This window comes from Hirundo rustica, chromosome 17 (genome assembly GCF_015227805.2).
Source record: "Hirundo rustica isolate bHirRus1 chromosome 17, bHirRus1.pri.v3, whole genome shotgun sequence".
NCBI lineage: Eukaryota > Metazoa > Chordata > Aves > Passeriformes > Hirundinidae > Hirundo > Hirundo rustica.
This window is the reverse complement of record NC_053466.1, coordinates 8159707-8181741: the sequence shown is the minus strand read 5'-3', so window position 1 is coordinate 8181741 and position 22035 is coordinate 8159707. Positions and strand designations below refer to the sequence as shown.

The 22035-nt window shown below is 47.2% G+C and overlaps 1 protein-coding gene and 1 long non-coding RNA gene across 5 annotated transcripts; one reads left to right on the top strand and one right to left on the bottom strand.

The window, feature by feature from the left end:
• Positions 1 to 101: 101 nt before the first annotated feature.
• Positions 102 to 18568, bottom strand: YDJC (YdjC chitooligosaccharide deacetylase homolog). Of its 4 annotated transcripts, none has more exons than XM_040081020.2 (6): positions 18435 to 18568; positions 13115 to 13287; positions 5104 to 5263; positions 4335 to 4434; positions 3256 to 3433; positions 102 to 1844 (listed from the first exon to the last, which is right to left on the bottom strand). In XM_040081020.2, exons 2-6 carry the CDS (start codon positions 13270 to 13272, stop codon positions 1535 to 1537), a joined length of 906 nt encoding a protein of 301 aa, XP_039936954.1. In that variant the 5' UTR covers positions 13273 to 13287; positions 18435 to 18568; the 3' UTR covers positions 102 to 1534. The 4 variants fall into 4 exon arrangements, with proteins under 4 accessions (XP_039936954.1, XP_039936953.1, XP_039936951.1 ...); XM_040081019.2 differs by lacking the exon at positions 18435 to 18568 and adding an exon at positions 13910 to 14075; XM_040081017.2 differs by lacking the exon at positions 18435 to 18568 and adding an exon at positions 13379 to 13763.
• LOC120760582 (uncharacterized) lies at positions 11632 to 13201 on the top strand. Its single transcript, XR_005703408.2, has 3 exons — positions 11632 to 12197; positions 12283 to 12482; positions 13063 to 13201. It is a non-coding gene; the product is annotated as an uncharacterized LOC120760582 (long non-coding RNA).
• Positions 18569 to 22035: the final 3467 nt, after the last annotated feature.

Sequence of the window (22035 nt, the reverse complement as noted above, 5' to 3'; positions counted from 1 at the left end):
TGCCGCCGGAGCTGTGCGTTGCGGCAGCGGCTGCAGTGCGGCGCGGCGGGCGCGGGGCGGCGCTGGCGGGCGCGAGCGCTCCGGGGCCGGGGCATCCCCGGGTAACACCGCCAACAGTCAGCTAAGGCACCTTCTGTCATACCCCAAAGAATCGGGAGAAAGAGGTTCTACCGCATCCTTGATGGTTTTTCCTACTTGTACGGGACAAAAACTTCCTCGGATGTGTTACAGGAAGGGTCAGACAGTTCCCACTAATGACAGAAAGGGAGGCCCTTCCAGCGGTGTGGGAGCAGACAGGAGTTCTCAGCATCTAGATCTACAACAGGTGAGTGGGTTTAGTTCACTCACCAGACGTAACTAAACCCAAAAGCCTTCTGAGCTTTGCCATAGAAAAGGCCTGAGTTTATTTTTCATTTAAAAGAATGATGATCATACTGATTTTTTTATATTAAAAAACATGGTTAACAAACCCAATTATGTTAAATAGATCATTCCTGTGCAGAGAATGAGCATAAACAATCTAAAATCATTTTTCCACGTGTGAAAGTCCTTAAAGGAATGACAGGGCTGCAGTTAAGAACCTATCAGTAGTACTGGGGCTTGTTGTAGTTTAAATGCTCTGGTGACAGGAAAAAAAGGGACAAATACAGGACTTTGTTCACTTGCAGCCGTGCTCGTGCCTGGCACAGCTCGTGGTTGTCCTGAGGGGCAGTGGGTGGTGCAGGACCAGTTGCTGCTGCTCCCATACACAGCAGTTCCTGAAATAGCAGATGGGTCAACAGTTGCTGCTCCTGCAAAGTCATCCAAAAAATAAGAAGCCTTTCCCAAAGGCCTGTGGCTGATGTTACTCTCCTAGGGGGGTTTAATGCCAAGAGGCAATGTGAACAGGCAGAGACACAACTCCTGCAAGCTGAGGCAGCTCCAGGGAGGTGGCTGCAGACCCCGACTGCTCTGCCCAGAGGAAGGCTCTGAGGGTGATGTGTCCTGCACCCCTCGCTGTTGCTGAGCAGGTGAGTGGAGGGGCAGGGACCGGCTGCTTTCAGAGAAAGGTGTCCAGGCCTCCTGCAGGTGGCTGACACTGAGCAGCACCTGCTCCCCAGCACAGTTCTTGTTTTGCCATCAAGTCTGACGGGAGGAATGATCAGACCCCTCGGGGTCTGTGCTGCAGTGTCTCTCAGCAAAGTCTGTCCACGTGCTGCTCCTTTGGTGGCAGGAGCTGAGCCCTGGGTGCATGTGCTGCGCTGGGGTGCTGTGGAGGGGCTGTCACAGGAGTTTGGCACATTTTGAGCAGACGCTGTGGCCTGAAAACGGGCAGCTGGGGCTCTGGGGCACTGCCTGGAGCTGCTCACAGGTGGTGGTGTCCACTCCCAGGCTGTTGACAGCTCCTGTGAGCTGTACCAGGGCCTGTGACACTGATAACAGTGATCTGGCTTCTCTGGACATTGGCAACTGCTTGTGTACAGAGGATGGATGGATGGATGGATGGATGGATGGATGGATGGATGGATGGATGGATGGATGTCTGCTCATTTATTTAAAGATCTTTGAATGAACACAGCTGAATGTTCCTGCTTTTGTAATGGCTCTGCAGTTCCGGTTTAATTAATGTCTGGAGTTCATGGAGGCGCTCCCAGGACTGCGAGAAATCGTCGGGTCCTTCCCCACAGCCGCCGGCGGGCGGGACACTGGGGTAGCCTGGGTGCACCATCAGCTCGATTGTCCCTGCGCTGCCCTGCGCTGCCTTGGCCCTGAGCTGCAGGACGGCGCTGTCAAGGGCGCTGCAGATGCTGCTGACAGACATGTTCCTGCCCATGGTGCTCAGGCCGATGTAAATGTCTGCCCACCTGCAGCCAGAGGAGGGAACGTGGCTGTTAATGCTACAGAGGTAGGTACGGAATTGTGTTAGGTCCAGGGGATTAGGAATCAAAATTTACCTGAATTTTAAGATAGAAAAGGGGAAGGAGCTTTTAAAAACTTTTAACTAGAAACCAAAGTAAAACCAGAACCCTTCCTGATCCTCTTTCAGGCAGCAGTTCTGCAGGGACAGCACAGCACCAGCACAGTGTGACAGCACATGGGGTGTTTGGCATCTGTGAGCTTACAGGTGCATTTTATTGTCCCAGAAGGGAAGAGCAGCGCTGAACTGAGAAATGCCACGCTATCAAAAGAACTTCAGCCTGAGTAATAACCCTCAGCTAAGTAGAAACAAAAGTGACAGAAATAAAACGGCAACCACCCAGCTAAAGAAGCCTTCTGCCAGAATGTATCAAAGAGCCACAATAACTGGAGAAACTGTTACTCCTAGAGAGGACACCACCTACACCGTTTCTTAGCTTCACACAATTCTTTGTTCAAGTCTGGCTGCAAGTGTCAGTTCCAAGTGTGGCCTGGACGGGTCCAGGAGAGCTGAGCCACTGCATGTGAGGGCAGGATGGAAACGTTTTTGGAAGAAATCGTGGCTGGAGTCTTTACCTGAATGATCACAGAAGAGCCCAGGTCGGCTCTTGTTGAGAAGGGAGAAATGCCAGCCTGCTGCTGGCGTACAGTAAAAATTATATGAAAAAATAGATACATATTTATGAATCCCAGAAAATAATGTTTCCAGTGGACTGAGGAAGTAATAACATCTGCTCCAAAGGACAGGAGACTGCAAGGGTCTCTAGTGAAAGGCCTTTAATATATAAAACACTCTCTAAGCTTTTAAGAAAAGGATTTTACTGGGGGAAGGGCTGAGCTTTCTGGGTTTGGCCCCTGAGATGCAGGACACTGACCAGGCTGTTTGCTTACAGCAGTGATCACCTGCTGTGGTGCTGGCAGCTCTCAGAGCTTATTGCTTCCCCTTAACAAATACCTGCTTCTCATTAGTCTCTTTTCTGCCACTGAAAACCCTTTCTTTACTACAACAGGAAGATGAAAATTTAGTTCTTGAAAACTTTCCTTAGATAATACTTCTAAAATTCCAGCATTGATGCAGCATTTCTCCTGACATTCCAGATGCTAGGCTGATGCAGCTTCACTAGAAAGGCTGAGCAGCATACCCTGAAAAGAACATTCCTTTTCAAGTGGAAAATGACTCATCTCCATTCAAAACTTCCTAAACCCTTGTGCCCCTGGCACTTTTGTGCTCCTCCTGAACCTCTCTCTAAGTCCTAAGAGGAAAGATAAAGGTGGTGTTTCATTTCTGAAAGATACTATCAGGAATTGATAAAATCTTCATGTTTTACTACAAAAAAGGGTGAGTAATACCTGTCTTACCTTATTCCATGCTTTGTAAACACATCCACTGTGTTAAAAGAATCTTCTTCTACTCCCAGGTAAAAGTCCATCAGGGATGGTGGAATCCAGTCACAGTTGTGAAGGCCTGGCTCTATTGGGACACGTGTGTACTTGATCCCATATTCCTCTAACACCTCTGCAAACACGTGCCTGACCTCTGTAAGTAAAACCAGACACTGCACTCAGGAGTTGAGAACCAGTTTCTCGTGTCCCCTGCAAGCTGTTAGCACAGAGACTTCTTTCCTTTCTGTGTTTAAGAAAATAAAATTCCATTTGGTTTATCTTCTGCTGAAATCCATCTGTATGGGAGTCACCTTCTCAACTGGAAACATTTCTCCCTGAACTTCTGCTCTAAGTGCCTTGTCATTCTTCCTTTCAGCACCGAGCCTTTAGTCCAGCCCCGCTTCTAAGTGAGTGACTCTGGGCTCAGAGTGCACTAGAGGTGACTGCACTGTCAGGAACAAATTCTTCATCGAGTCCTTGTACAGCCAGAGCAAGGTTATCTGGAGGCAGTTAGTACTGGAGTGGGAAAACCTGGATCCTTTTCTCACTCCATTTTCCATCTCTGTACCACAATGACTTTATTAGCAAAACAAGGACAAAGATTCTTGCTCATCTCTAAAGCTGAGACCTGCAGGGACTGAGGTGGGAACACAATGACAGGATGGAGTTCTGGTAGCATCTGAAAGAGCTACCAGCAAATACAAGCTCCAACATTCCAGTTTAAAATGGCCAGTCTGCTGCTGTCTTTGGCCTGCCTCCCTCATTGTGGGTGAGAACATGGAATTAGGATGCTCAGGAGAATTATTGGTCCTTGGAAGAAGAGGTGTAACCTGGGCCATTTGTGCTATTAATGTCCTGGTGCTGCTATGCAAAGAGCCAGGGCTCCAAGCAGAGTTTGGGTGTGGGCAGGACTGTGGGGTCAGGTGGGAACATTCAAACTGCTTCTGCCTGCAGGTGTCTCACGGTGGGGTCATTGCCCAGTCACGGAGGTGTGGCAAGGGAAGTCTCCTCTGAGCTTTCTCACCTGCCTGGAGCTGGGAGGATTTCTCTCTTACCTGGGAGAACATGGACGTGCTGGTGCCCATCCATGTGAGGAGGTAGGTGACCTGTCAGCTCATGGAACAGCTCCACCTGGGCCTTGAGCTCCTGCTTCACCTGTGCAGCAGAAAAGGGTCAGGGCAAGACCTGGCAGATGCTGAGAGCAGGGGAGGGATAGGGCTGCCAGGACCTGGCTCTCAGAAGCAGCAGGTACTGTGGTTGTGCAGGGATGTGCAGCTCTGCTGGGCTGCCCAGAGCCTCCCCTGGGCATGGGGCTCTTTGTGGTAGTGCTTATGGGGATGTTCTAAATACACAGGATATTTGAGCACCCATTTCTGTTTAAAATGGATGCAGTTTTCATCACCTCAGTGTGTTCATCCTTGCTCATGGGGCAAAACCAGCAATCCCCCTAGAGAACCAAAACCTCTCACAAGCTGATGAAAAGCCTGGTGCCTACTTGTGACTTTTCTGTCATTTGCTCCTTACTGATCTCTAGGTTCTTTGTAAATACCTGTTCCAACGCCCCTCCTACCTCCTCAGATAAATAGTTAACAGTGTATACAGGCACTGAATCAGGGAGGAATGGGTTCTCAAAGGCTGCAGAGCCTTTGGCAGAATGAGACCCAGCACCTAAAAGCCAGCTCAAGCTGCACAGGCAGGATTAATCTCTAAGCCTGCTCACAGCTGGGATCTAGGAAAGGTCCTCAGCTGTTATGTGCTGGGATAAATGCATGCTGATTTATAACAGGAAGGGAAGTTGTACAGCTGTATGTGGCTTTCTCCTACCTCTGACATATTCAGGAGACCTTTTGATAGAGCTGTTCTGAATCCCATTTTTCCATGGAAGAATCCATCTTGGTTGAGCAGAGAAGAGTTTGTCCTGAGCACCTCACATACAGGGGAGCCCTCGGAGAGGTTGGCATGCAGGCCTATTGGGATGTTGTATCTGTAAGAGAGTGAAATATCTGCTAAGCTTTGCGCCTCCCTCACCATGGTCAAAGAGGGGGAGATTTAAGTGTAAGAACAGGACTGATCTTAGAGGTGTTGCAGTACTCACTGGAGTACATCTTTGTATCTCTGCTCTGCCAGAAAGGATGGCAGTGACCCCAACCAGAGCAGGACATCTCCAGGTAACCACCCTGAGCATTCTGCCCAAGGCCAGCCTGTGAGTGCCCCCAAACCCTGCCCCTACCCTGGCTCACAGCACGAGGTATCTTGGGCTAAATGCTGTAACTGCACTCCAGTAACTGCAGTCACTGGTAACCAGCTGAAAAATCCAGATCTTGCAGCTTTTTCTACAGTGCTTCATTAGCCCTTGCTAGGTATCCTCTTGGGTTGTTCACCCTGTTAAAGATGGTACAGTCATGAGACATTTGAGTTTTACTTGACGACTCCTAAAGCTGCCCTTTAGTAGAATCCAGTCATTTATATATAAACAGTGCCCAGGGAAGCTGTTATGGCAACAGCACTGGCTTCAGGTGTAAACATAAGGAGCTGCAGCTGGAATTGCCTGCAGTGGTCAGGCTTCTGTCTACTGGAGCAATCAGTCAGTGAGTGACAAGGCTGAGCTGTACGGAGCATCTCCCTGGCACAGGCAAAGAAGGAATCGTGCAAGGAGGCCCACAGTGAAGTGTAGAGCCTTGCTGAGGAGTCACAGGGGTAGGATTGATTACCCAGTTGCACTCTGTAACATTAAAAACAAAACAAAACAAAGAACTATGGAGCTGGTGTGGCTGCAGGGCTCCCCTCAGGCACAGGGCTTAGCACAGTGCTGGTGTTTCCTTCTTGGGCTGTGCTGTGGATTCCCCTACAATGAGAACAGGACTTGTGCGTGCTTGGATTTGTGCTGGGTCTCGTTAGCATTTCTGGAAATCCTCAGAATCAGTAGCCAAAACGATGCTTTGAAACTTTTTCCAAGACACCCCGTGGCCTCTGGCTGACCCAGTGAGCGGATGACAGAACTGCAATGTTCCTTCTGTGCTGCCCAGTCTGAGTCATGCTGCAGAGTGAATTTCAAGGCAACAAGTCGGTGATGCTTTAAAACCTTGGAACTTCTGTATGGAGCTGTTAAAAGTGGGTGTGGTCTGATCCTGGAACAGCCCTTATAGCTCAAGGAGAAAACAAAAACAATCTCCCTTTAGGCAAAGGGTGCAAAACCGAGATCTTGCTCTTCTGTCTGACATCTGAAGCTGACTGGTGAAACACCAGCTCAGTGGAGACAGGACTGTGGGTGGATTGGACCAAGTCAGAGCCATTTAGCTCATTCAGGTCCTAAGGCTTTGGCCCTTGCAGGACTGAAAGTCTTTTTTTCCTGGCTCTTCCATGTGCTGTGGTCCAGGCAGATAGTGCAGTCAGTTGCTAGATAGTACTTCTCAAAGACATGAATGTTAGGAGTCAAGTTGTATGCACAGTTCTGTGGAACAAATTGAGTCCATTGTGTCATTAAGGAGCCTGAATGTTTGTTTAACAGAGCAAAACAGCTTGTGGAGAAAAAGGTCCTCACTGGCTTTTCTGATCTGGTGATTTCTGTGCAGCAGGGCCTGATAGTTTCACTGATGATAAATGTTCCTTATAGCAGGACCCTGAGCACATGTGCACACCAACTCCTGGCTAACTCAAGAAGTGGAAGGTGTGTCACTGGGGGTGACAGGCTGCAGGGCAGCACAGGAGGCACTACAGTGCAGGAGGGGTGCTTGGCAGGAGGGCTTTCCACCATCCTGTGACCTGCTGGACGCCCTGCACGAGCCCAAAGGCAGAGGGGATGCCTGTGGGTTTGTTTTGGTTTTCTTTTACAAGTCCACCATAGATTCTTCACTGTGTCTCTGGGAAGCTCTTGACTGCATCAGCTGGAGTATTATTTGTACCACAGCCAGTGCTGTTTTCAAGAAAAAAAGGATTCCTGTGTTACCATGAATCAGCAGATGGACTTTTTCTGTTGAGTAGTCTTTCTTCTGTGCTGTGGGAGGGCAAGAAATGAACAGCTGAGCCTCTCAGTGTTGTCTCCCAGGAGCATCAAATGAACTGCCCCCAACTGTGTAATGCCCCAAATGCTGTGAGGGAGGCTATTTCCAGGAGAAGGCAAGTCCCTCTGACAGGTGTGGGACACCAAGGAGCCAAGGGCTGTGCTGGGGAACATGAGAGCAGCTCCTGGCCAGAGCCGAACCCAGCCCCAAGCTCGGGAATGCGCAGAATGTGGAAGTGCAGAGAGAGCTGGCCTTGTCCTGGGGTAACAGGAGACCCTGAGTGTAACACTAGAACATGTTTCAGAGCTTTGCCTAACACCAGCTGAATATCTTAATAGTTTTCTCGTGGAGTCACTCCTGGTTTGACAGACTGTGCATGCTGAGGCATCTGGAGAGGAACTGCTCATGTTTAATGGCTCTGGGATACAGGCACTGAAAGCAAAACTCAAAATGCCGCACACGAGAAACTTGTTCAGAAATATTCATCTGTGGGAGGTGCACAGAAGGCAGTGTGCTGGGAAGGGTGCAAGGATATGGGGAGGAGGACAGTTCAGTGGGTATAGCAGAGTCCTACTGCAAGCTCGCAGGGAGAAAAGTCAAGGTGCAGGAATACCATGAAAGTGACCACTTTTCAGAGTACATATGATTGTTTCTGCTACAGAAGAACTTTGAAGAGCTTTGTAGTTGCCCACATCTTTCAAAAGACTGTAAAATATCTTCTAATTTGTTGGCTGAAATACTGAAGCAGAGACCAGCAGCTCAAGCAGCTTACATGGCATGTGATGCTGCCCTGGGACCAGAGCTCAGCTGTTGTGGGCTTGGCCTCATACCCACTTCTCTGCCCGAGCCCTTTCCAGATGGGACAGGGTGAGCCCTGCTGGTCACTGCCGGTCATTAACTGCTAATTGCTCACACGAGATGCAAAATAAAAGGATTGGCATGGGGCTTCAGACAACAGTTTAGTTTCTGCATTTAGCTACCATTGCCAAAACAAAATGATGTGAAGACTCTACTTGGTGTCTCTAAATCCTTTTTGGTGACTCTTTTAAGCTGCAAAGACCCTTCCAGTCTGTTTGAAGAGGCTGGTGTGTGTGTGTGCAGGTCTGTCGCAGTGCCCCGGGGAATGCAGAGATGTGAAGCAGGATTTAGCACAGGGGTTCACTTCACTCCTGGTAAAGCCACAGGACACTGGCTACAGGTGTGTGCTCCTACAGCAGGAGCAGCATTAGACTGAGCTGCCTGGAGACCTGTAGAGATGTTCAGGTCACTGAGGTTAATACACCAGTGAGTTGTTTGCACTGAAAGTTGACTGTCACCTCTGTGGTTCTCTTCTCAGCATTCCCTGTAGAGGTGAGGGGAAAAAAGGAGAGGCTTGTGCAGGAGGAAATATCCTTACAGGAGATGCTAGAAGGAACAAGAAGGAATTCACCCTGGAAAGATTTCTGAGTCAGCAGGCACAGTCCAATTATCAGAGAGAGGAAATAGAATCAGTTAAACGGCTTAAACTGCTTCCTTTTCAAGTAGTTGCTTGTTTTGCCACACGAGTGCTCTGAACAAATGTCTCTGCTGAGGCAATGTGCAGCTGCAATCCCTGTTCATTGGCATCCTTGGCAGCAAAAGATCCTGGAGATGGGAACTGCACTGAGCCACTCTGAGGCTGGTGGATGAGTGACAGTGTCCTGGCTCCTGCCTGGCCATGCCATGGGACTCTGTATTCCTGGGAGCAGTTGCAATGGCTGTGGGAATTAGGAGATTTGCCAAGCACTGTTCCAATTGCCTTGCTGAAGGCTGCATGCTCTGGCATAAGCAAGGCACTTTACCCTTTCCCTTGATGGGTAAACAGATCCCACCTTCATCATCCCATTTGTATCATCCAGGAAACTGCTGATCATCAGGTTTCAGCCCAAGTGTGACCCAAGTCAGAGCCTCATGTAAATGTCTGTATCTAAACATCTCACTTCAGTGAACACCCAAGTGTCTGAAGCCAGACAAAGCAAGGCTTTGAGCAAGGCTTAGTTTCCCCATGTTGGCATTTGCATACTTCCTCATTTCACACACTTTCCACATTCAGTAATACCTGTCTTTCATCAAATAGCATATTTTCTTGCCCTATTACTGCTAAAAACCTTTTTCTTCTGCCAGCAATGCTCTAAACCCTGTGCAGTGTTAAGAGCTGGTGCTGTTACACAGCTCAGGACTTGAGTTTCTGTTGTAATTACATCTCTGTATCAAGTGCAGCTCCTGTGTCAGGAGCCTTACGTCAGTAAAATGGGCTGTGGCCATAAAGTCAATATGATCTGGGATTCTAGTGAAAGGCTTCAGATTGGGTCCCAGCCCTATCCAAACAGTTCAGCAGAGGAACTGTCTGCTGTGTGATTAACAGTCACACAAAAGGGTGGTGAGAAAGCAGGAGAGATTTCTAAATTAGTCTGATGTTCACTGGGAGGGTCAGAATTCAGTCACAATTTACACACACATTTTGCAATTAGTGTTGATGGCAAAGGAAGTGAAAACATAGAGAGCAATTAAATGTGGCTTCGTTAGATTCTTCTGATAAATGTACCCAGATGTGGGGGCTTCAGCCAATGTTCAGTATTCGAACTGCAAAAAAGCACCCAGGAAGATTGAGGTTGTGTTCTAAAATATGTCACTCTTCATAAGTTATTTGGACACAATCAAATGGAAAAAGGTCCTAAGGCTCCAGTGACACCTGAGCTGTTTGACATAAAGGGGAGGGGTGGGGGAATATGGCAGCAAACTTTCTTAGGTGTCTCTATTTCTATCTCTGTATTTCTAAAGAAAAATTAAGGCATCTCTTCATTTTGAGTTACAAAATTACTCTTCCAGTTTCTGGGAAAGCTCTGGAATAATCACCAGGAAGTCTGTCTGACTTCAAGGCAGGGCCTGTTAAGTAGAAAATTGAGATTACATTATATGCATAAGCAGGAAATCACAGTCAGTTGAGGCCCCATAAAGAGAAAAGCTTTGAGTTACTGAAAAAACCCCTCAACCCACAATGGCAGTCTGTTCTCCCACTTGCTGCTCTGGTTACGTTCTGCTCTGGCAGATGCTATCAATAGGTTTGACATTTGGTGATGGATCAGGCCTCTGCCGAAACTTCTCTGTTGCCAGAAATGAGTGTGCCCCCTCTTTCAGCCCAGTTGTGACAGCTGAAAGATGGATGAGGAAAGCCCAAGGTGCTGAGCCTGAATGTTAAGGAAGGTGCATTTTTTACTGCTTGGTTCTGCTGTTCTGCAGTTGGCTTGTGTTAGAGCTGATACAAAGATCTGCTGACTATCATCACATGTCTGCCAAGGCTTTTAATCAAGACTTGGGGCAACAGATGGTACACCCAGAAACTACAGAATTATTGTGAAAATGAAAGGAATAAAGGAATTTCAGAGGAACTGTGTTCCTTTCTGAAGGATGCTGAGTCCTAACATTGTAGGGCAGCATGAGGTGCTTAGGAGGAAAAAGTTGTCTACTTATTAATTAGCTCTGCCTGTGTTCAATTAACTGAAAACCAGGTGAGGAGTGAGAGCTTAAGACTTGCAGTGACAAGCAATCATGTCATAGACAGTTTATCAAGAAGCCATAAAAGCAGTCCACTCTGACAATCCTGGCACCATGTGTGTGAAAGACCAAATTCCACAGCACTGGAATGTGCCCCAGGAAAGAACAAGCTTATTTCTTCAAGCCTCTTCCTGCAGCTGGGGATAGATCCACTCTTCCTGCTTACACCACTGGTTAAGGCTGAATAGGGGAAGACAAACAGGAGGAGAAAAAACAGCAACAAACAGGCAGACTTTCATCCCACAAAATAAAAGGCCTCAATATTTATGGCAGGATGGGAGATGACACCAAGCAGGGGAAAGAGGGAATAATACTGGCAAGGCAGTCAAGCAAGTGATGCTTTCCCATTTCTGCACCAGAAGATGAGGAGGACTCAATGACATTTCTGGCAAGTCTGACCTATTTGTCAACTGTGTAGAGTTTACGTCAGCCTTTGCAACATGAACAAATATCTCAGGGGTGACACAGGGGTTTGTTTACACACACAGGTGCCAATTAGCAGCAGCTGAAGCTGGGCTTGCATTACAACACCAGGAAACCTTTTCTCCACACCTGCCAATGCTCCCCCCATGTCTGGGTAGGGCTGAATACACCTGCAGAGAGTCACACAAATGAGGAACTGTAGAACCTGGGCTGTTGATCTTCAGAGCGGGCAGATGTTCCCAAAGTCACCTTGCTTATATGCTCAGAAACAGATTAAAATTCATTTCATTTATATTGACAATTCAAAATTACATTCTCCCCACATCCATCCCCCCAAAATTTGAATTGTAGCAGCATGCTGCAGTCTCTGCTGTCCCCTGCCCTCCAACCTGGCTTTTCACACCCATATCAGCTGCCAGCACAAGTGTCATGACCTGGATTCAAAGATGCTTTTTAAACCCCTGATTACATGGCCTACTTCCTGGCTATGTAAATGAGGCCAGGTGGATTCTATTTTAAAAGCCTGCTAAAGACCGTGGTTAAAATAGCTGACAATATTACCACACCACTGGGCTTAAAGGGTTTCTCTGTGTCTGAGAGATGTGGTGGCTTTATCTCTGTGTTTTATGTTTCATTTACTAATAGGGTTTTAGGAATCTTACTGGTGCTATGCCCCTTCCCTTCTCATTCCCAGAGAGTTCCTCCCTCGATATTTGTGGGGAATCTCTGGCCTTTTTACAGACTAGTTTGCCACTACCACCACACCCTGGCTTTCCTCCACTACCCTACACCAAAGAAGCTACAAGCAATTTCCAAGTGTCCCTAAAACAACAGGAAATTGAGGAAAGATGCTCAGTGAGAACAAGGACAGCAGGATTCTCCTGAAACTCTCCCCCACAGCAGCTGCATTTGAAGCATAAGGTCTCCTTTTACTTAGTAGCAGTACAGCTCCTTTCCTTTTCTGCTTTCCTAAATTGTTTCTCAACCCTGATGTTCTCTCTTTCAGGACATACTCCTGCTTGCAAGTGTCTGCCTGCACCAGAGCTGAAGCATTAGCTGGGTTTTACCTTCTAAATACAAATAATGCTTCCTATTAAAGGATTTGCTGGGCTAGACCATGAGACTGACACATAGCATTTGATCTGAAGAGCTAACTGTGCCAGCAGCCTCTGAAGCTGGTGAAGAAGTAATGGTGGTAGGTACAAGGTATTGCCCCTTTCTTTATTGTATGCATTTTTACAGATGTGTTTATCAAACATAGAATTAATAGAAATAATGATGTGCTTTCTAAAAAAAGATTATGGGGTGGGGAAAAAGTCAAGTTTTCCACTGCCAAGATTTATAAATAAGCCTTTGCAGAATCACACCTTTCCCTGATTCTGCAATGAGCCTGGCTGACCTTGTGTTCAGCCTGGGTGAAATGGATCAATTAAATGAGATTTAAAGACTTGTGCTTTTATGCTCTTATAGTTTTAGGGGTAGCAGATTGGTCTGAGTATATAATATGCACTTTCCTTCTGATGATGCATCTTTTAGAAGTGTGGAAGGAGAAAGTCTGACAAGCCCAAATTCTACTTGTCAAATAGTGGAAATGGCTTCCTGTCCTGAGAGGGGGGAAAAGCTGCAGTGGCTAATACTAGAGAAAGACCATTACTGATATTAGTTACCAGATCACTGGTTTTACTATGCAGAGTCTTAGTAAATGTGTCTGAATATAGTTTTCTTATACCAGTCTGAGCTATGATACAGTGTTTATTACGGGGCTACAAAATACTAACTTTTCCAGGCTTGGTTTTTCGTGGAGGCTGTCCACAAAGGAGCTAAAGAAAGTAGCTTACCTCCTCGCCAGCTTGGCTGCATCTGCTGCAGCACTTCCGTTGACTAGAAGGGACACGTTAGATATTGCACCAGCCAGGAAACAGTCCACAATGCCTTGGTTTCTCCGAGGACAATAGCCGAAGTCATCTCCAGTTACTATTAACTTCACCTGAAGCATCCTTAGATGTCATCCCTGGCAAAAGAAAAAAAAAAAAAATAAAAGGAGGTTTAATCGGAACACTGGCAGTCTGGGATCACAGGCAAACAGGAAAAGACAGGCTTACCGGGGCCGAACCCAATGGTGACTCAGCCCTGACTAACTCCTCCTGCTCCACCTCAGCCCGCCGCTGTCTCGCAGCTCGCACACTGGTCGGATTTGCGTGTGGCCGCCGGGCTCATACCATCCCTGCCTGCTCCTGCCCGAGAGCACCAGCCGTGCCCTCCCCTGCGGGGGCAAACCCTTGCGTGCACTTTGTACCTCTGACGATGAGGAGCGAGCGAAAGCTCAGGGATTCGGCGCGATGATTTAATCAATCGAGGGTGCGTCAGACGGTCAAATTCCATTCCCGGGCACACCCTCGCCCGCGGTGCCCAGTGAAATGGCACGGGCGCGGATCACCTGAGGCGATCCGGCAGCCGTGACGTCTTCGCGGTCACGGATCCCCGGCTCCGTCGGGCGCAGCCAGATGGGGAGCGGGCCGCGTCCCCGGGGAGAACCGGGACGGAGCGGCCTCCGGCGGCCCGGCCGTGCCTTCCCGCTGCGGCGGAGGCGCAGGGGTCCGCCGCCCTCCTCCCGCGCCCAGGGCGCTGCGTACCTCCGCTCCGGCCCGCTCCGGGTCCCAGGGCCGCCGCCAGCTGTGCGGGCCGCGGCCGCCGCTGCCCCGGGGGGGGACGCTGGCTCCGGCGGCGGAGCTGCGCCCGCGCCGCCCGGCCGCGCATCCCCCCTGCCCGCTCCGAGCGGCCCCGGGCGGAGCTCCCGCGGCCGGGCGAGCACGGGGCCGCAGCGCCGGCGCCTCGGAGCGCGGCCAGCAGCGGGGCGGCCCCTGGTGGCGGCGGCCCGCAGCGCCGCACGGCCCGGTGCGGCCCCCCGGGGAACCCGCGCCGCTCTCTGCGGCGGGCTCCCGGGGCGAGACTGACCTGCGGCTGAGGGTGGGACAAGCAATTCGGTTTGTGCTCTGCGCTGGCTTCAGCGCAAAGCTGATGATCCCAACGATGGCACGGATATATAACCCTGCAATCGGTGACCGTCACAGTAGCCGCTTGCTTGCTTTCCCCCACCTTGGTTTGCTGGCAGCGTGCACTCAGTCTGATTTGAGAGCCAAAGGGCAGCAAAACCTGGCCAGGAGGTCCCATGGCTCTTGGTGCTGGGCTAGAGAAGGGCAGGGAGAACAGACAAGAGTTTCACAAAGGGCAGCTTCTAGCATGCTGTCATTCAGTGCTGGATGTCAGCCAGTTCTCCATGAGGCTGCAAGTAAAATCTTGTTTGTCCTGGCATTGAACTGCTCTTTCTTACTGCAGAAAAGCTATTCTGGATCTACCAGAATGAAAGTGAACGTGCCAAGTATTCAGCCTGAAATGAAGAGTGGGTGATACTGTTAGCCTGCATTTTTCACCTGTGGAAGAGGATGAAGTTCTATCAAAGCAGAACAACACCTTCTTGGTCTGTAGTGTTATCCCAAGACATTCACCCACTTCTGATATCGCAGGAGAAACAACAAACTCGTGTTTGGGGTAGGGAGAATGGCAGCTCAGAGAGTGCCATGGTAACATGTCCATGGATCCAGGGTAGCTGTCTTGGTGTTTGCTGTAACTTGTTCCAGGAAGCAGGGATCACACTGGGACTGGGATTCTTGCATGGATGGTGATTTCCACCTCGGAACCTGTGCCAGCATGGAGGTAAGTGCAGAAACAGCTGATAAGCCAAGCACTGGCTTCTTGGAAGAGCAGCTGGAACGAAATGTGTTGGAAAAGGCTTTAAGAGTCGTTTCTGTGGAAATAGACTGACAATCCTGATGCTTAATTCATGTATAAAGAATATATAAAGAAACCAAAGCCTCCAGGTGTCACCTTTTTCAGCAGAATTCAATTCCTTAAAGACAGCCAATGTGTCCATGCCTCAAAGTCAAGGGCGTGACTTGTAGGCACAGCCAGAGACTGACTGTCTTCAGCAAAGGAAGAACCAACGGTTTGCAGTGAACCATCAGAAGCACACTTCAGCAGAGGAAATCACACCCTTTTCACACCTGAAGTTTGAAACATCTGTGTTGGTGTAGTGGTTATCGGGGTCTGTCTTCTAACAAGGAATTTGGAATCACTGAGTTGAGGTAGGTTGCAGCCCTGTTGATCTTCAGGCTCTCATCAACTGCAGTCAGGTAGCCAACTGCTATAGAACTTTGTTTCCATTGTTTCCTGAGGGTACTTTGAGGGGCAGCTAGGTTTTGGATGACAATTTGTAAGTTTATTTTGATACTTTGAAGGAGAAAAATAAAAGCAGAATGGGTGGTAGCAATATTATTCATGGGAGAATTTGGTTCCTAGGCTGTGCTGTACCTATAGGCCCTAAAATGGGCAGCATTGGGAGAATGGGAGACTTCTGCTGCATCAAGGAGGGGACATCAGCTGTTCGCAACTTCCTTATTCTTTCTTGCTCTTCCTTGTTCATGTAAATGAGCAATGACTACTGGAAATGATGATGAGATCTGGGGACAGCCTTCTGCCTCTTCAGTGACATTTTCTCTTAGAAAAAAATTATATGAAAGGAAATTCAAAACAGATCATGCTAAAATGCTGTAGACAACTTACTAAATCTTCATTCAGGCAATTCCTGTGAGCTTTTCTGTCATTTGATGGTTGTATGGCTCTGTTACAGAAAGTTTTTGATGTTCTGCAAAGGTTTCCAGCGCCCTTGGCATTTCAGAGGGGATATTTGTGCAACTGTTACTTGCTTCCCCTTCTGGGAGATGAACGTCACAGCCTGCCCACATTCCCCAAGAGGCTTCATTTACAGATGAGTGCTGTTACTGTGACAGCTGAAGTCAGCACAACTCTGAAGTAATGTCATGAATCATAAAATAAGTACCTCCTCTCTTTGCCAATGCAAACTCTGGGGTTTTCTGCCTCTTTCTAGAGCTGCCAGTGCTCCCTGACTCTGCACAGGTGAGAGGCACAGCATAAGAATCTTAGACAAAGCTTAGCTTCTCAGCCTTCTTAACCTTAGTATGCATTTAATGCTATTAACTGTAACATCCTTCTTAAATATTTAATGCACTTCCTGGAGGCTTTTATTTTCTGATTTCATACCCATTTCTCTAGCTCTCCTTCCTGCCACTGGAAGCAAACATTCCCCAGCTAGCAAACCTTGTCCCTGTGCCACATCCCCTCAGCCAGCAGCAGTGCTCTCTCTGCAGCCTGCACTCACAGCTGGCTGCCAGGACAGCCCTTGCAGCTGACCCCACAGAGCCCAGAGGGGAAAGGCCCTCACAAACTCAACCTGGAGCTGAAAGGCAAGGCAGACTTCCTCTGGACAGTCTTTCCTCTGCAGTGAGGAGAGGCACATTGGCCAATATTTCTGGTGGAGATGCATAAGCCAGGACATGGACTAAGAAAAGGCTGCATCTTCCAGCTTAACTAAAACAAAACACAGCCCTACCTCAGCTTAGCTGCAAAAGCCAGCAGGAGCTTTCACCATCCTCAAGTGCTTCACTGCTTTTGAGCTTGAATTTCATTCCCTGAACCTTGAGTTAATCAGTAGCAAATTTCTAGGTTTCCTGTATTTCACAAAAGTGTTTTCCAACAATTACTGCTTCCAGCAAGGCGTCTGTTTACACGTTGACATAGAAAATGTGTTCTCTTTTTCTTGTTCCCTTGGCTGCAGTTAGTTAGTTCATTTGGGATTACAATGGTAGCACAGTAGGACTTTGTTTGTCTTTTCCTTAAATGAAATTTTGTTGAAAGTGTGGACTGTAAAAGGCATTGAAATGAGACAAAGTAAAATACTTTTTAAAATGAAAAGATATAAACATTTTCTTCTCTGCCCTAGCCTCAAAGATTTCATAAATCTTTGAAGTTCAGTGGCTTCTGTAGAAATGCTTAAACTACCATTTTTCATCTATAGAACATCCATCCTCCATCAAAAAGGGCTGAAATCCCCAAACTCCAGGGTACATCTGCTGAGAGTGAAAGGCTTCCCTGCTTACCATGTGACACAGTCAGGCAGTACCTGGCACCTTCCCTCGCCTCTGCCTGAAACACCTGAATTTGCACCAGCACAAAATAATGCCAGTACCTGGCAAGGTGTGTGGTCATAGCAAGGTTGCTGAAAGGCAAAATTTGCCATTGTGATCTTCTCACTAACTTGACACTTGGCATTAAATCATGGAGGACTGCTAAAAGCACCAAACTCAAATCCCTCCTGATGCGCCTACCAGCCTCTGGTCCTTGGTGGCTCATTGATGGTGAATTTTAATCCACTCTCCCTTTTTTCGGAGCGTTATTTTCTCTCTGCAGTATTTCCTTCAGGGTCTAGTGTGTGGTAAAAATTAATGTTTGAATATGAACTAAGTCACAGTATCTGTGACTTCTAGCTGGGGCTGAGATGATGTAAACCCTGCACATTCCTGCCTCTTTGCCTGATGCTGAGGTCTATTAAATATACTAAGACATCTGGTCAAAAAAGAGTTAAGATGGAGAATATTTCTCCTAGACAATTAAATGGTGGGTCCAAAATAGATATTGTTTAACTGTGCACATTAATATCTAAACCTAGACTATCTGATTCCATTAACTGTTTGATTGCATCAGAAATTCAGTTTGACCTCTCTGGAAGTTATACTATCTGGAGCTCATTTCTTGGCATTTATAATAAAGGTTCCTAGAGGAAATTATCTCTATTGAGGTCAGAAAAGAGCAGGTTATATAAAAGATGCAGAGATCTTCTGTGGAATTTTCAGAATTACATTAATATTTACTACCACTGAAACAGATGTCTAGGGGTTTTTCAAATCCCATGAAGAACTAAGTTATTTTAAAAGCTGCCTGAACTGATGTAATATACATTGTGTTTTTACATTCTTATTCTAAAATAGAAGCTAATCATCAAAACAACAATTCCAATCCATGCCTACAATTTCTAAATAACTTCCTCAGCTTCAACTTACACTGTCTAAATGAAAGCAGAGTTAAGCCTGAACTTTACAAATGTTGATCAGGGTCATTGAAACAAATTAAAGATACCAGAGGCAGCTCCTTATGTTAAGGGGGGAAAAAAAGGAATTAATGCAAACATCAGGAACACCTCAGCAATGTTACTACACACGGAAGTTAATCTGCCAGATCACTTACAGTGATTGTTGTCGCCTCCCAGCATCACTGAAAACATGTGAAAAATCTCAGATGATTGAATGCAAATGCAGATGAATTCCTTTTGGGTTCTGAGGGGAGATCCCCTGCTCTTGAAGGACAAGCATCAGGCAGGAGAGTGGCTGAGAGATGGCAACAGTGATGGACACAGGTCACCAGGACTCTGCAGAACTTCCCAGGAAATCCTCTCTACTTCTAAGACATTCTATTCTAGAAATAGAAGACAGCAATTAAAAACCATCAAATCTTTTCCCCTAGATGAAAAAAGCTTCAATTTAAATATGTATATGCTAATATTTTTTTTCTCAAATGTCTTCTGCTTATTTACTTACTGCACTTATTCTTACATTATGTTTATATCTACTGAATGCAAAAATCTAAGCAAATTCTTTTGGTTATGTAGTACTTAAAAAACTTAGGTTGAGTGATAAACTGAAATTTTTGGTAAGTCACTTTTTGTCACTTGGATTTCTCCCCGAGTGACAGCATTTTATCATTCTTGCTGCTGTTCACTGTTTGTATGAGCTATGGGGTCACAGTTGGAAGAGCTCTGTTGTAAGGCATGCCAGCGGAGACAAATGTTTCATCTGACCTGAGGTTTATAACCAGCTGTTCCTCAGTGTGGAGTGAAGGAAGGAGACAGGAAAAAAGCACAGAATCTTTGCAGACCTGGTTGTTACAGTTACTCGGTTGAGTTCAGTACAGTTCATCTTTATTGACATCAGAGAAGAGACCAGATGCAGAGAAAAGCCAGTGGAAGAGCTCATGGGGGCTTGTTTCTGTATCAGGTACTAATGGCTTTAGAACTCTCCCTGTCTGTTTTGCCTGAGGTTTGTGCTGGTCTGAGAAAGAACCCAGGTGTTGCTGCAGTGTTTTCCATAAATCAAAGGCTGTCTATACCAAAGGATGCACCAGTGCTTTTTGGGCTGTAGATCACACCCAGGAATTGCCAGCTCTGCCACCTTAGTTGTCAGTAACTGTTCCAGTCATGTAAAGCAAACAGAAAGTTTAAAGCATCTTAAACAAAGGCCAACATAAAAACCAAGTCCTTTTTCCACAATCTGTTGTTTTGGGTAAGCATACACCCTCTGAAATTTTCTTGTATCACAGATTTTTCATTCCTGCATGTTGAAAGTATTTTGCACTGCTCAACCATTTTTTCAGGGAGGGCCAGGTTATACCTACAGCTGCACCTGAGTGGAAATGATAGGAGTTTCCAAAAACGCTTGAAAATCAATTGTACAAAGGAGGGGGGGCGTGGTGTGTTTAGTGATTGAAAGCTTCGTAGTTATGTTTTACATTCTACTCTTTTACAGCATTGATGAATTATTTTTTTTCTGCACATAAACAAGAACCGTAAAAAGATTCCTATCAAAAAACGCTGATGTTCCCATGACCAAGGTGAAACCACATCATTTCTGAGGCAATTTTACCTGGAGCTTACAGCAATTTACCAGAAACAATAGAGGGCCCTGTCGCAACGAGGTGGTTGTTAATTGCCGCGGGTGTTTGGCGTTGATGGGCTCTTTGTTGGCAACCGTTCTAACCCAATTATGTTTCTAAAGTGGGGCTGAAAAGCATTGTAGGGAGCACCATGTAAACGGCGCTAAATGCACTGACTGAGCGACCTCCCAGAAAGACGGACAGGTGCCAGCTAAAGCCCCATATGATTGATTCTCCATGGCTAAAATGGCAACCACAGACATCTGGTTTTGCCCCAGTTACAACAGAAGCAAATGTGAGCTGTTGTCTTAGTTAGAACAGCAAGGCTGCTTAGAATGACATAAAAATATGGCATTTGACTATCAGTGGGGGATCTTTTGCTTTTCTGTGAGTAAAGCTTTATACCTCAGGCACTAGGAAATTAACTTAGTCCTGAGAAAAGCACAGTGTGTGTGTGTGTAGAGACACATGTGTATGTGACTGAGGTTAGTACTTGGCTTTGTTTTAATGCTGCCTGACATTTAAGTCAGAGATTTTTCTCAAATGTAGGTATAGCTATGTAAAATAAACAAAAGCCAGCACAAAAAACCCTAACCATTCAATTGAGTGGTATCACATGGGCAGGAAAAATCCTTGCAGCTTCAGGACTGCTGGAACAGAGAGTCAGCTGAGCATCTTATGATGTTTGCACTACCCAGCAACACTAATGTGCTTTCTAAACCATCCTATAATATCAAGTGCAGTGTTTCAGTTCTTTGCTGTTGCAAGGACAAAATACCATTATTACAAAGATTTAAGTCCCAAGACAGGAGCCTTTCTACTTGTTTCCTTGCCACTAATAATATTAAAATATATTGCTCTTTTGAATTACTTTGAATTCTTTACAGTATTGAGTGGGACTCACACAAGGTTGTGATAAGGTACATGAATCAATTAAAGGAGCAGTTTCAGAGGCAAAAGACCTATGTAGGAGTTCAAGTGCCCTTTGTTAATGGCTGTCTCTTGTTGAGATGGCGTTTTTTCTGGGGGGGGAAGTGAGGTATTTCTTCAGTTTGCAAAACTATGCAATAAAGGACAGTAGGTATGTTAATTTATGCAGGGTTTTTTTCTACAGAATAGAGCCTAATAGTCTCTTTGTTATAAGAACTTTGCAAGACACTGGAAGCACAGAAGGTGAATTTTGGGGTCCAAAAGCAAAGATGTTATGTTATTGCTACACCTTATTGTTACAGCAACCATTGTTAGTTCTTCTTTGTGTAGTGTTTATGCCCTATAATTAGAAGCTCTAATATAATCCAGAAATTACTGGAGCTGTGATGTATTATCATCAAAGTCACTTCACAAACATGAATTCCCTTTGTTTTGAAACACTGTGTTACTTTTCTCTGAAAATCCCCCAAACGGGTAGATATTTACTCCATTCTAAGAGCCATAACTGCGGGGAGGAGCAGACCTAAATGTGCCGCTTGCCATCTCTGAGGTAGATGTGGCCTGAATGGAACAGCAGGGGCTGATTGACGTGCCAGTGCCAACAGAGGCTGGATCTGAACACTGCCCCTACCTGGGCTGTGACCTCAGAGCCGATTTGTCTCGGACACTGCTCTCGCTGGGAGGACATTTGTCCTTCCCTGGCTCTGATGATAACCTACCCACAGCACGTTTTCCGCCCTTTGACAATCCCTCAGCCTGACCTGGCTGTTAATTTCTCATATAGTCCAGACCACGTTAGACTAGAGGGCAGCAGTGACAGACCTGGCCTCTCCTCCTACGTTCTCAGCAAGGGCAAATTGCAGAGTCGTGTCAGCGCTGCCTCGGGAGTGCCCAGCAGCCGGAGGTGACAGCGCTCGGGGCCCGGGGGTGAAAGCGCCCGGGGGCGGCGGCAGCGTCACCCCGAGCCGGCCCCGTGAGGGAAGCGGAGCCCGCAGTTCTCCTTCGCGTCCTCCCCTGAGGGCCGCCACGCCGCGGGCTCTGATTGGCCATTTCCGTTCTTGCCGGTCCGCCGCAGCCGAATGAGGGCGCTCGGCGGGGCGAGGGGCGGGCGCGGATTGGCTGAGCGCGGCGCTGGGCGGGGCGCTCGCTGGGCCCGCGCGGGGGAGCGGAAGCGCGGCGCTGAGGGCGGCAGTGGCGACCGGGCTGAGGG

Excerpts from the sequence above, each read along its gene's own strand:
- YDJC (XM_040081020.2), bottom strand. The coding sequence starts at position 13,272 with ATGCTTCAGGTGAAGTTAATAGTAACTGGAGATGACTTCGGCTATTGT. Across the intron at positions 5,264-13,114 it reads GCAGCCAAGCTGGCGAGGAG|ATACAACATCCCAATAGGCC; the intron begins GTAAGCTACTTT and ends ACTCTCTTACAG. Across the intron at positions 4,435-5,103 it reads GTCTCCTGAATATGTCAGAG|GTGAAGCAGGAGCTCAAGGC; the intron begins GTAGGAGAAAGC and ends TCTGCTGCACAG.